At 43.4% G+C, this 14428-nt stretch overlaps 1 protein-coding gene across 10 annotated transcripts in view; it reads right to left on the reverse strand.

The window, feature by feature from the left end:
- Positions 1–12194, reverse strand: part of ZNF804A (zinc finger protein 804A) — a 257653-nt gene extending 245459 nt beyond the window's left edge. For 8 of the 10 annotated variants that reach the window (XM_040704049.2, XM_040704050.2, XM_040704047.2 and 5 more), the window contains exon 1: positions 145–429. In XM_040704049.2, coding sequence (XP_040559983.1) covers positions 145–306 — 162 coding nt within the window. In that variant the 5' untranslated portion in view covers positions 307–429. Of the gene's footprint in view, positions 1–144; positions 430–12105 lie in introns of those variants that run through there. The other 2 variants (XM_040704053.2, XM_040704052.2) reach the window with 2 other exon arrangements.
- Positions 12195–14428: the final 2234 nt, after the last annotated feature.

Below are 14428 nucleotides of genomic sequence, written 5' to 3' on the forward strand. Positions count from 1 at the left end.
TTTCGATAACGATAACGAAAGCGCCCGGCCAGGACTCCGGCTCCCTGCACCAGCGCCGATGCACACGCAGCAGTTTCCACCTCGCCGGAGCCTCCGCCGCGAGAGGGGCAGGGGAGCGCGGGGCGGGGGAGGAGAAGCCATTACCAGAGTTTTGTCCCCGTTCTTGCTGAGGGGGCCTCGGAAAACTCCCTTGATGTTGCGAAAGTGCCCGTTGCTGAGGTGCGCCGAGCTGATGACGATGTAGTAGCACTCCATGGGGCCGGGGCTCCCCGGGCGATGGGGGCCCTCTCGGGAGCCCCGCGGCATGCGCGGCCCCGCGGCTCACAGCCGGCGCGGCGGCGGCTGGCGGGGGAGGAGGAGGCGGCGGGGGAGGATGAGGAGGAGGAGGAGCGGCGGCATCGCCGCGGCTTCGCCGGCGCCGTGTGAGCCGCCGCCCGCGGCGGGCATAGCGCTGTTATAGCGGGCGGCCGTGCCGGTCCGCTGCGCCGAGCCAATGGCAGGGAGCCACCGGGCCGGCGGCGGGCAGGGGGGGACATCGGGCACACGCCGCCTCCGCCGCCCCCCCGGGCCCGCAGGTAAAGGGGAGGGACGGGGGGCGGCCGGGAAAAGCCCTCGGCCCGCCCCGCCGGCCCCCTCCCTTCATTTTTTTCGCTCTTTTCTTTACTGGGCGGGGCCGGTTTCCGCGCGATCTGGGGGGCGGGGAGGGATGCTCGGGGCCCCCTCCCTCTCCCCGCGTCTCCTCCCGCCGCTCCCCGTCTCTCCACCCCGCCGCCTTTCTGCGCCCGCTCCGCTGCCGCCGCTTTTTCTCTATTTCTACATCCGCGTTATTATTTTTGCCACCCCGGGCTCAGCCGCCGCTTCACCCCGCAGCACCCAACGCCGAGGCGAGGGGACCCCAGCGGGTGCCGCGGACTCGCGGTGCGCACCGGCGCTCCCTCGCGCCGTCCCGGCGGGCGCCCTGCCTGGGAAAGGACGACGGAGCGGGGGGCGGCCCCGCTCTGCCCCCCGCGCCCCTGCGAACAAAGGCGGCGGCAGGAGGTGCGGCAGCAGGCGCTGCCCGTGCCGCGCCCCGCGCTCCCTGCTCGGGGTAAGCCCTTCCTGCAGCAGCGCCCGCTGCCAACGCCACACTTTGTCACAGTATAAAATGGGCGTATGAAAGATGCTCGAGTCCTTTTTCCCCTCGGAGACCCTTGTGCAGAGGCTTGCAGCCTTAGCACAGAAGGCGCTGGACATCCTGAGCCAGCTTGCCTCCTCGCTTACTTTCCCTTTATTCTACGTAGCTAAAAATCAAGATGCTAAACGATGATAAGTCCCAATGCTAAAAGAGAAGACAAGCCCAGAAGCATAACGTAACCTCCCAAAACAACCCTGGTCTGCACTTACTGCTGACAACAAAATGCTGGGAGCCTATCCATCCCACGCTCATCAATAAAAGGGAATTGGTGGTAGGAAACACGAGGGGTGAATGGGGACAGACCCTTTTCCCATCAGCATCTGTGCAGCTTGTATCCTTGGTAAAGGAAGCAACAATTTATGGGAGGTGCCTCACTCCGATAAGACTTTGCTATCTGTTCCGCTTCCCATCCTACAGAGAGCAGCACAGTGTGACAGCTGTCATTCATCCTGCCGAGGCTGCAGTGCTTTGGAAGGAATCCTGGAACTGCCATCAGCAGTAACTTCTGACAGCTGAGGGACAGGTGAGGCGCCACAGTTTGCTGCTGTTACAGCCCAAATAAGAGGGTGAAAAACGTACACACGCACAATAGCACACTATTTTTCAGTTTGCAAAAACCCACTGGGGTTTTTTGGTGGTGCTGGCAATGGAACAGCTGCCAACTGGAAGGTTTGTTGGGAAGCTCCTCTGAGCAGCAAGATTTCCAAAAACATCCCAGGTTTGGGTAGGATAAAGGAAGGAAAAAAGACAGAAACAGTCCTGAAAAACGAAAGGAAAACTATTGCCACTCCATTTTCCTGGACCAGGGCATAAAACACACTATAAGCACCTCCTTTCTGTGTATTACGTTCCCATTATGCCAGCTCCTAGCAGACAGCTCCTTCACGCAGTCACTGTTGGAAAGAACATTTTTCTCTGAAACACTTATGCTGCCTGCTTCATTCTATGTCGCTGGCATTTAACTGCCTTCCAAAAGCATAGGTTTGCACGGTCAGGGCTGGCTGCTTTCAGCCAGCACTGCTTGTGCACTCTTGCTAGGCATACAAGACCATGGGAAATGAGAACAGGTACTAAAGAGCTCATAATAAGCAAAATTTATGTCTTCTACTTTTTCTGGTTGGCCACTCTTCTCTTTTTGGCTGCTCCTCTGGCTCTTTGCTACCTCCAGTTTTCCTTATGTGTCCTTCAGAAGTCCCATTCCTGCACTCTTTCTGCCTCTCTTTCTCTGCTATGATCACAAGTGCTCAGGTGCTTCCTTTCCAAATCTTTTTTTCCATCTTAGTTAATGGCTACTTCATAGCCTCCTGAACCTGTAGCTCTACAAACCCTCCAGCCTTACCTATTTCCACCTCTATCCTATTCTGCCTGTGACAATTACAACGGTATTCTGCAGTTTGATACTTTGAAGAATTCATCATTCAAGAAATAGGCACAGCATAATTCAGAGAAAAGTACTCCACGGTATCAACGATCCCCTTTTGTTTAACAACCTCCAAAGCATGTCACAGTGCATATATTACCCATTGAATATATTCCGAGAAATCACCTTGCTGCTGAAACATATCCATCAAGGATGGCAAGAAGTGTCTGCACAGTAAGGCACAGGAAACTCCGTTCAGCTCCCACAGCAATTCTCATTGAATTCACTGCAATTCAGATTGTTTTAAGAACTTCACAGCACTCTGCTATCTAAGACACACTTCTGTATCTTCTTTTTAATCGTCTCCTCTACTTTCAGTCTCCTCCTGTCACTCTCCTTCATTTCTTTATTTTTCCCACTTAGCCATCCGTGTTTGCCCCTGCTCTTTAGATGCCTGCCATCCTTGCATTATGTGCAAGGTAAATTGGGAGCATCCTATTTACCTCTTAAAGGCCATTATGGTGAAACAGAATCATTAAGGTCGGAAAACATCTCTAAGATCACCAAGTCTCACCCCAACCCATCACCACCATACCCACTAAACTGCACCCCTGAGTGCCACATCTCCGTGGTTCATTAACACCTCCAGGGACAGCGACTCCAGCACCTCCCTGGGCAGCCTGTTCCAACACCTCACTTTTTCCAAGCAATTTTTCCTAAAATCCAACCTGAACCTCCCCTGGCACCATTTAAGGCCATTACTTCACATCTTATCAAATACATCGTACTGGCACAATACACGCACTACATGCTACTTTACGAATGCATTCATTCGTCACCTTGAGAAAAAAAGCAGCAGCTGAGGCACTCCTGTAGCCTCATTGCTCAGTACATCCTGCACCACATCACAGCTGCTCCCTGTCCCGGACACAGAGAACTGCTACGGGTTAAGAAAAGGCAGCAGTGTGCTGGAGCCCTGTGAGGTCTTGGGCTACACCCTCAAGCCCTCCAAAGTCACAACAAGAGAAGTGCTAAGGCTCTAACTACATACTTTTTCTACTTGATCTTGAAAGCAGGAACAGAGATGCATTAAGAAATGCTGCACTCTATGTAAGTATAACATTTTCTGTTCTTTGCTGTGCTCTGTCAGCCCTGCACACCAAACAGTCTCTGCTCACCCAAAAACATGAAACTGATTGAAGCCTATAGCTTACAAACTAGATCCCCTGGCATACCTCTCAAACTGTGCCTCAAGGAGTGAGAATGCTTCAAGCATTGCTGCTTCACCCCGTTCTTTCAGCTTGTAGACTGCAGTGGAAGAGGCATTCTAGCTACAAGGTGACATTGTCAGAGAGCTGATGTGCCACTCGCTGTGTTAAACCACGCTGCCCAGACCCTGAAGCAAACCCTCCACCATGCACACACGCAGCACAGAAAGCACCAGCAACTGAGGAATGAGTCCTGGGACCAGTCCTGGACTACCATAATGCCTCCTCAAATCCAGTTCCGTAATAACCTAACACAATAGCTCAAGGAACAATACAGATAGAAGTGGAAAATTCCATAAAACAGTATGCCCTTCCCTTCAGAAATAAAAATAAATAAATAAATAAAAATTGCACCAAGGCCAAAGAATGGGCACATTTCCTCCATCAACAGCTAAAATTCCCCCAAATCCAGCAAACAAAGTACATATCCTGCCCAACATTAAAACCAACGGAGCATTAACTCCACAGAGCAAGATCCAAGGAGATTCAAAGCAGCCCACCAGTGTCTCCTATATTTCTGAAATGGGAGCTGACCAATGAGCACCAGGCTTTAAATTTTACCAACTAATTGCTTTGTACTTAATTTTAACCAGTTACAAACTTGGTCTGTTAAATACATACAACACTTCAAAGATACTTAAGAGGCAAAAGGCTTTTATCCAAAATAAATGAAGCATCAAGAGAAAACCTAGTGAAGAAAAGCAAACTAATGAATAAATAGGAAAACTGTACATTATGAGATCTGGAAAACAGATAGTTTGTGGCCATTTATCAGATGATTTCTCATCCATACAAATTATTTTCTAGAGTTAAAAGGATCTACGAAATCGATCACAAGCCTTGCACACTCAATAGGAAACCACCTTTGCTGAGATTTGCTTCATCTGCATCAGCAGCATGAAGAGCCACCAGGCACACTGAAGTTCACGCCAGGACGTGGTATTGCATCCAAGCTTTTCCACTGGGTGGTGGTAATGAGATCAAGAAGTTCCAAACTAGAAAAGCACTTGGAACAGAACCGGTACTCATTCAGGTACTCATTCATTCCTCCCTAGATACATATTTGTGTATGAACACACACACACGGCTATGTGTACGTGTACAACACTGGAAAAGTGTACGTTCATTAGCCTTTATGCCTCACCAATGGAAGGTGGAATAAGATAGTTTCTAAAATCTTTCAGAGTGTGAAAGAAGAATATTAAAACATCTTTCGAATGACTGGTGTGCTAATTCCATAATTAAACACCTTTCGCTTCTTTAGTATTCAGTTCACTACCATAATCTTCTCAGTATAAAAGCTGAGCAGAGCTGGGGCGATGCTGTGACACTGATAATAGGTCAGGAAGAAGAACTATATTATTCCTGAATGAGCCAATATAAATTAGAGACCCACCAGGAAAATAACAGTGGTTAATATTTTAATAAATTTCATTGAGTTCAATGTATGACATACTATTATGTCTTCCTTTAGCTTGTGATCTGTAATAGTCAGAAAAAAAATGAAAATTAAAATTCAAAGCGATGTGTTTATTTCCCTAACACCACACAAGTCAGAAATCTAATTTTTAGAAGGAGAACGTTTGGCACCATCTGAAAATCAAAACCCTCTGCAGTATTTATGGTTACAACCTCCCAGTTTAAGACACCATAAATCAAACCAGACATTAATTGGTTCACTTTCACAGGGTGCTTGTTCTAACAATACCAAAACACAGCAGAATACCAAGTACATGCTCGGGGAATACACTTCTAGCATTGTACGATATGACACACTGCCGCATACAATTTAGATGGCACCCCTCTACACTGCAGCTCATATACAGAGCAAGTAATATAACACTGCATTAAGCGTAAGGCATAATCCAAGAGCTTGTCTTAAACTCTCAACAATGGTGAAGTTCATCAGGATAATTGAGACGGGCACATCTTCACTCTGTGGCTCCCGGGCAGTAGAGCACACAATGTGTTTTGTCAGTGACACTGCAAGGCTTCCTCGGGAACGTAAAGCAAGGTTTGGAAGTGGCCAGAGCCTTATGGCTACACTCACTGTCCAGCACCATCTCCCCTTATCTGAAGGGACCTTTGTAGCTCATTTCCTTTTTTTTACAGCTTAAGGCAGTAGGACCCCTTGCCAGAATATACAGTCTACGTTTCACACTGTAATAACAACTTAGCCCACAGTTTTTACCATCTGCCATTGAAATACAGGTAGATACACACAGAGCTCTAATGTTCTTGAAGCACTCATTACAGTCCTCCTGAGTGGTGCTTAACACTATGGGCTTCCTGTGGGAAAGGCCCTGTTTACTCATTAGAACAATTATATAATTTTTCCTTAATAACTAATGACTAACCAATCTGTCTGCTGTGGAGGAAGAATCTAATTGCAAGTAGGCACGCTAAAAATACCATCAAAAGGATTTATTCCACCTCAAAACATTATTAACTTATGTACTTAATTAAGAATAGCTGAACCAAAATAGCCTTGAGCATACTATAGGTTACTAGCCTCGAAAACTTTAATTCTAAGAAACAAAAGCTAATATTGTTCTAAAAATAGAGAGGATTTCCAAAACCCAGTATATCACTTTTGGCATTTTGACAATTAAGAAATATTTACATAATTCATTTAATTAAGGAAAAGCTTGCTCATTAGCTCAAGCTATAGAAATCATGCTGCGTTCTAACCCAATGTACGTTTTCTTGGGTATCTCATGTAATCTCACGTTAAAAACTCATGTAATCAGAAGACAAGGCAGAACATTATCAGTAGTAACACTGAGACAACTGCCACTGGTAAACTGAAAACTAGCTGCAACATGAGAAGTCTTCTCATCCAATTTTTAATTGCCTTAGAGTTATATTGCTCTTTTGTTGCTGAACCCTGACTTGAAAGAGTCCCCCTTGTTTCCAAGATGGAAGGGAGGATGAGGTATTGACACTATTAATGATTACACATTCATTTAATTAAATTAATATGCATTGTGACCTTATTTATTATTCAAGTGGAAAGAAATTTTTAATGTAGTTTCAACATTTCTCTGCCCTACAGCCGCAGTCATAGAATCGTTAAGAGCAAGCACTCCTGCTGATAAAGTCCACAGAGAGGTCACTGAAAACTAAGCCTTCCCCAGTTGCAACAGACCATCTCCCACTTCCTTCTTTGCATACCATGTATGTGTTGTATAAAGCTAGGTGCTTCTGTTTTCACTGCTATTATTGCTATGTACATGCCAACGTCTCTTGACATACTTGCCTATTTGCACACTACTACTCCTCTACTCAGACCTGGACTGAACACAAAAGATCTATTAATAAAATAAGAGGGCTGCTCTGAAAGTAATACCTCCTACTTTATGATGTTGGCAGTGGAGTTGAACCTTCCCTCCAATATTCCATTGCATTTTGTTGCGGCACAACAGACGGCAGTAGAGGAGCAGGCTGACTTGGAACGTGCATGAAGCACAGGTGTGTCACTGAATTCCTCCACACGGAAAAAAAAATGGCACTCACAGACATTCACTGACGCTTGCTGAACGTTTATGGAGACCAACAGTGGATGTGAGCACAGAGAGGCAGTGGGTGGTGCATTTCAGCAGTGGTGACAGTGACGGTGGGTCATCTCCACTGATGCAGATTTTTATTTATTTTACATGAGCATGACATGCAGCTGCTTGTTTATCTCTGGTGAAAACACACAGCTAATGGTAGTCACTATGTTGAAAAATAGTGTTTTGTAGCTGAGAATTTGCTCTACCAAGCAGTGTTATTATGCTCTGTACATTTGTTGTAAATACCATATAAATAAATAGGAGGCATAACTTTCAGAATTATGCATATTTGGCTTTATAGAATTTCTATACTGACATCTCCTAACTATTTTCAATTAGCCTTGAACTGACTATAATATTGGCGTTCCCATTAGAACCAATGACACTAACATATTTGAAATGCAAGAACCAGCAAGAGGACTAGAATATAAAATGTTTTAAAAAGTCAAAAGAAAGATAGAAGTCCACTGTTCCTTTGGACCTAGTGTATCAAATGTCTTTGTCTTAGAAGGAAAATGCACATTAAAAACAAATAAGGAAAATGTAAGTTAAAAACACACAGAAGACAAAAGTCATCTGCATGAAAATTCTCATGACTCAAAAAGCTAAGACAAATCCACTTATGTGGAATTAGTTTCAAAAGATGGAACATAAACCATCCAGTAAAACTCCACCTCTTTTGTAGCAGATTGTGAGATACGCATTTCGTATTAAGACAAATTGTAGGTCCTTTCTTGCCCAATGTGATGAGAATTGGAAATATCAAGTGAAAAGATGACAACTATCATATCTGAATCTCTCCTTGAAACAGTTTTCCAGATTGCTGCCTAATTTGCTTTTAAGATATCTTCTTTACATTAGGCATCCCGTTAAGAGCCCAGAGGACATAGCCTTGAAGATTCACCCACTGCCAGGACAGTCCCTCAGCACCTTCCACTGTCTAAACTTGCAGCTTTTAAACTTCCTCACTGCTGCATTTTGTCAGCTAGAAATCCCCATTGATTCTATGATCCAGCACAGAAATGAGAAGACCTTCAAGCTCTTCTTTTCATCTTTACAAATACTCGCTACTACAAGACACAGGATCTCAAATCTTTATCCCTTCTGTTTCCACCGGTAAAGCTTTATTACCATTACTTTAATTCTTGATCATGAACTGATTCTCTGAGCTTCTCAGTCATTTTCATACATCATCTCCACATTCCCTTCATTCACTTTCCAGAGCAGAAAATTCTCTTATAAAAGACTTTTATGTCCAAATGACCAAAAGCCTAATCTACTTGCAGACAGATTATATTTAAAGATCATCTCTTCAAGACATTAAATTTAAATGTATTGTTAGATATTTGTCTCCATGCATCCTCCACATTATTTTTAGAAAGCAAAATGGGGATTCATTTCACGATAACATCAGAAAGGTTGAAAAAACAAAGTTGCAACCAAATAACTGAGAGACTGAGAATTGAAGTAATATACAGGAAACACCACTGCAAGATGAAATTGAATATGAATAAACAGGACACACATCTACTTTACTCCTAGCACGACTAGGGTGGGTGTTGCACTATGTAAGCGTAGCCAGATAGCGTAGGGGATGCAATCAGCCTCACAGTGGATTATCAACTATCAATTTTGACTTTCAGCTATGAACTACCTTTGATACTTGATTCATCTCTTGCACTTTATACTGACACAAGATGACTGGTGAGTGCTGACATGGACATTTCAGACTAACCTCCTGAGCTCTTGTCAGGGATGGCAAGCCTGTGTTATCTTTCATAGTGGCATCTCAGAATCCTAACATCAACTGTTTGCTCCTTTTCAGTACACTTTTTTAGCTGCACCTGATGCTCCACTTTGCAAAGTATGTTTTCTTATCAGTTCTCATCTGTAGTTTATTCACCATTCACATGACGAACTGAGAGAGCTGAAAGAAAACAAGTGCTATTTGTATTAATTTATTAGAAAGTGGCCAATTTTCATGCAATATTTCAGTCGTGTACTCTGGATATATCAAAGCATTCCTGCATCTGAAGGCTAGCAGCAATTTAAGTAAGTTTTGGGCAAAGCATTTTCTGACCTCCTGAAAACAACAGCAGGAAACCAACTCCAGTAGGTCAGAATTGGTTCATAAAGATGAAAAACCATATGTCTTTCCAGCCTTTAAATTGTTCTTCTACAGGGTGATAACAGACATCATATAGGACCTTATCAGGATTTAATTTCCTAGCTGAAATGAGAAAGGAACATGCAAAATCCCCTCTATGGGATCTAACATTAGATTGCAATACGTGATAAAAATACCTTAAGAATGGGGGTATACCTATGGAGATAAAATCCCATCTCATGTTCCCGAAGATGCTTTCTACACACAAATCTATGCAAAAATAGCACACTTCTGGCTTGCTGTACTTCACTGTCTTCTTAAGGAAATTTTCTTATTTTTTTTCTTGCAAAATCTGCTCGGAGGAACTGTATCTTTTTAGTGCTTCTATAATGATACATCGTAAAATGCTGTTCGTATAAGAGATTTATGAATGAAATCTGTCAGAATACGCATAGTAAAGCAATATCATTGAGAAGCTTCTTTATAATGTAATTCTTCACTGTAGTCTACCTGCGTCATAAAGGGTCTGAACTACAAGGCACCACCCCTGCATGAAATACCTGCGTTGTGTATTTTGTGCAGAATAAGACAGGAAAGATGCACGTACATCTTTGCTGACCCTTGTATTCCAAATGCAATTTAAAACAATCCTCCCCTGCATTTTATGTCATTTGTAAGCTTTGCAGCTACAAGGTGATTTCCATATCAACTCAGATTTCAAAAGGTTTCTCTGTGAGTAATGCCGTTCTTTTAATTAAGAAAATGAGTGAGTTTTAACCACAACATTTAAACTTTCCCTCTCACAAGATGTTTACTGCCAGGCCAAAAGAAAAGATATCTACAAGCGATACATGGGTATTTAGCATCCACACGTGCCCTCTGGGAATAAAGGAGATGAGCAGCAATCTGAATTTAAGTACTTCCTCCGCTGCGTAATGGGCAGCATTTTAAGATGAGTGGTTGTAGGAAATGAGGGCTGCATCCCTCAGCTTCATCATTTTCTCTGTTTTGCAGATTTTGCAGTTTCACCTCCTACTGCTTGTGTGTTTTTAATGATGAGATTTAAAGCTAAAATAGTTATTACAGCAGTCAGAGTGGGAATACTTACTATTCTAACTGACAGATGTGGTGTTCCCATTTTACAGCACTGCCACCACCATTAAAGAGCATAGTTTTTGCTCGTTTTCTTACATTTTTGTTGGGGTAAAAAAAAAGAAAAAGAAAAAGAACAGCAAAAAAAGCATTTCTAGTACGTGCTCATCAGTCAGCTTCCTGAAAACATCTCAGAAGGTGTGAGGGTTCTTTTCTCCCCTCTCCACATTTACTGGATGTGGAAGCAGATAGGATTTCCCACATTTCTCTACAGCATGTCTTCCACGTCAGCCTGCTCTGTGAATCTGCAAAGCACAGTATGCATCCTGGTAGAGTGCCAGGTCTGCTTGGGAAGCCAGACTTCCAGCTAGCTCTTTATGCCACAATAAAGATCATCCGGCCTTACGAAAACACACAGCAGACCATACCACTATGTATGTTTTGGTGTGAAAAAGCTTCAGCTCCGAAATTTTCCACCAGGCACGATCTTTACTTAAGCACACTTCAAGCCCCTCCATCACATTGTGCTCCCATAATAGAAACTCCCTACACGGATCAACAAATATTTAAGTTTTACAGATATATCACCCTAAGGAACTTTTTAGTTAAACAGAAATGGCATAGCTGCCTAATGGGCACAAGGAAAATATTAGGAAAGCAGTTTGTTTGGGTAAGACAGCTGCAATTAATTTTTCATTTATTTTTTTCCTTAAATTTAACGTGCTTCTGAAGATCATCCTCTCTGAACACACACATGGTGCCAGGCCTACACACTATTTCATTTCCATAAGGTGTGTGGGAGGCTTTTTGAAAACCACAATTTCGTATTGTATTTTTTTTTTTTACGTGTTAAATTATTATCATCGGATGGAGGGGAAATTAAACATTCTGAATGTGCTAGAAGCCTCAGTCTTCTTGTCTCCTGTTACAAACTGCTAACTACTGCTAAAACTCATCCATTTTTGGAACGTGGACAACCTTGATAGCATCAGATGAAGACAAAATAAAAATAGAGCTTTGGCAAAGGCTGGGGTTTGAATTCCGGTGCTGAAGAGCAGCACACACGTAACTCGCCGCATTAATATTGCAGCAAGCTCATTTCCTAACTCCCTTTTCCGAACAGCCAGAACGGCGGTCATGCTGGAGAAGGGGACAATCCGATCAAACCAGGCTATATTTAGCTGAGATTTGTTTCTTCCTGACAGATGATAGGGAGGATTGCAAGCTGTTGGGAAAGGTTTGGTGAATATATATCCATCATAGAATGGCTAGGGTTGGAGGGGACCTTAAAGATCTTCCAGTTTCAACCCCCCGCCATGGGTAGCATTGCCAACCACCAGATCTGGCTGCTCAGGGCCCCGTCCAACCTTGCCTTGCGTGCCTCCAGAGATGGAGCATCTGTAAATACATACAGACCCAGCAACGTTTTTCACAGCATCTCCAGCAGCTTTCAAAGCAAGCACATTCTGCACAGACTTTCGGCAATGCACAATTCCCATTACCAGCAAGCCCCAAAGCACAATTCCCTAAAGCTCTGATGTACCACGCACCGGCTGAGCCTGAAGATCAAGCGCTCCAGAAAGCGGCTGCTATCCTCAGTACCGCCACCAGCCTGTCTGCTCCTGCACCCACTTGTGGCATGCTACGATGAGGTGAGCATGGAGGTGCCCTATGACATTACAATAGAAAGTGACATCACAGAGGCAGTGCCACAGGGAGGCAGAGTACTGCCAATGCCATTTTCCCTGCTCCAGGGACATTTCCGTCTGCCACAGGCTTGGTCCTGCCAAAACACCACATCCTCTGGGACTGCTGCAGCCTAGCAGCCTGCATGTACATGCATACTCTGGATTAATTCAATAGCTGATTGAAAAACAACAGAAACCATCCTGAATGTCAGGTGATCCTGCTGTAGCCATAAATATCTGGAAGTTGTGTGATTATTTAATGCTTTCCTCTGTTCGTAAGCCTCTTAAACAGCAGCACATTCTCCAGAGATCATTGGCTTACTGTGTACCAAAGGAAATTAAACTACAGTTAAATTATGGTAAATATATTTCATTCCCCCCAGGAATGTCTAGGTGAAAGTGCTTCATTTCAAATGGAAGCTAAATTAAAAATAATAAAAAAATTATTTCACCCCTAGCATAAATAGTAAGGCTTGTGCAAGGCTTTGCAAGAGCATATCCTCACAATCACTGCAGTATATAGAGAATGTTATTATTTCTGAGTTCTAAATCCATTCCCAAATCCTATCCTCTAGCAACCATTTTTCATTCAGTAAGCATGTATTTTATGCAGTTCTTTAAATAATAAAATTAAAGAGCAGAATAAGCAATATGTAGCATTTATTGACATCCACCTGTATCCTATATTACCACACAACACTCAGCAACAGAAAGAATCTTTCCATCTGAACTGGGTAAACCCTTAACACTTGGGCTTCAGTTTTCTCCTTCATTTTTCTAGCGTAATTTCACTATCATTTTGATGTTGTTCCTGGAAATGTTTTTGGGTTTCTTCATATCACATAAAGTCTAGTAGGAACCAATTCTTTCACAGTTCTTTTAAAGCTTGTACAGCATGTTGAGTATTACACAAGGAACACTCTTGCTGGTGCAAGATTTGCCTTCTCTACACTGCTATTTAACAATCTATAAAGATGCCGAGGACACAAATCTGGAAGGAGTTCCCTCATCCTTAAACATATCCCATGGATTGACCTTAATGAAGTCTATGAGATCACCAATCCACAGCATCTAGCCAGTCACCCCTGAAACCCTGCAAAGGAGTTTGCTGGAACTGAGATACATAAATGCAAGACTATTGATAATAAATAGTCATAGAGTGGTGAGCTGAATGGCTTTGCTAACTGCTTTAAATTTGAGAGCTCGCCTAAGAACAAGGATATGTGCTTTACTGACAGAGCTTGGTACATCAGAAAGCAATTAAATCCAGTGTCTTAGAATTTATTTTTAACTGGCTCTCAGTACCAGCAATTTACCAGTTATAATGCTTAGCTAAAAAGCAAGTAGTGTCACTATTGTACAAGTACGACCCTGCAAAAATTAGGAAATACACTGCAGTGGGAAGGCAGTGAAGTACCCAGTTCAGCTATTTAGGGATGCCTTTGTGCTTGCTGTGCACAGCAACAACAAAACCACTCTCCGTACTTTCAGAAATGAGCTACTGGGCACTAATATCACTAAAGGCTCAAATTTTGCTAGAGACTACAGTTTAACTAATGTGACATCCCTCCTCCTCAACTCCGAGACTCAAGGCTTGCTACACACCAACTTAATGACCAAGGACCAGCAGATGCGTGACTCTAGGAAGGTATCCAGAGCCCTCACTTCCCTCTAACACAACCAATATGAAAAATTCCATTCCAGCAGCCAAAATGCTTGAAAGTACTGCAGATGCTATTTAATCTCCTGCCATGCACATAGTCTTGTAGGCCACAGGCAAGAACAGGTTATTTTTCTTAGGGTCTGCACTGAGATGCTACAAGTCAGTAAGAAGTGCTTCTCGAGCATATGGTCTTGCATTGGATGCACCCTTGTGCTTTTAGAGTTAATCAGCACTACAGCAAACATTTCTATGAGAAGGGTGCTTTCATTATTAAGTTTCCATGCAGCTATTTGAACATAGATTGCACCAAAGGTAATGCCTCCTATTTATTTCCATGGAAACTACAACAAACACAAAGAGCACAATAACACTAGTTGATAGAGCAAATTCTCAGTTACAAAACATCACTGAGCATCAATGGGTGCAACTTTATCAACACAGAGGAATTCAAGACACACCTTTGCTTAATGTGCACTTCCACACCAAACACCATTCTGTCAGACTGCCCCTCCGCTGCCATCT

Source organism: Gallus gallus, chromosome 7 (assembly GCF_016699485.2).
Source record: "Gallus gallus isolate bGalGal1 chromosome 7, bGalGal1.mat.broiler.GRCg7b, whole genome shotgun sequence".
NCBI classification, from domain to species: Eukaryota; Metazoa; Chordata; class Aves; order Galliformes; family Phasianidae; genus Gallus; species Gallus gallus.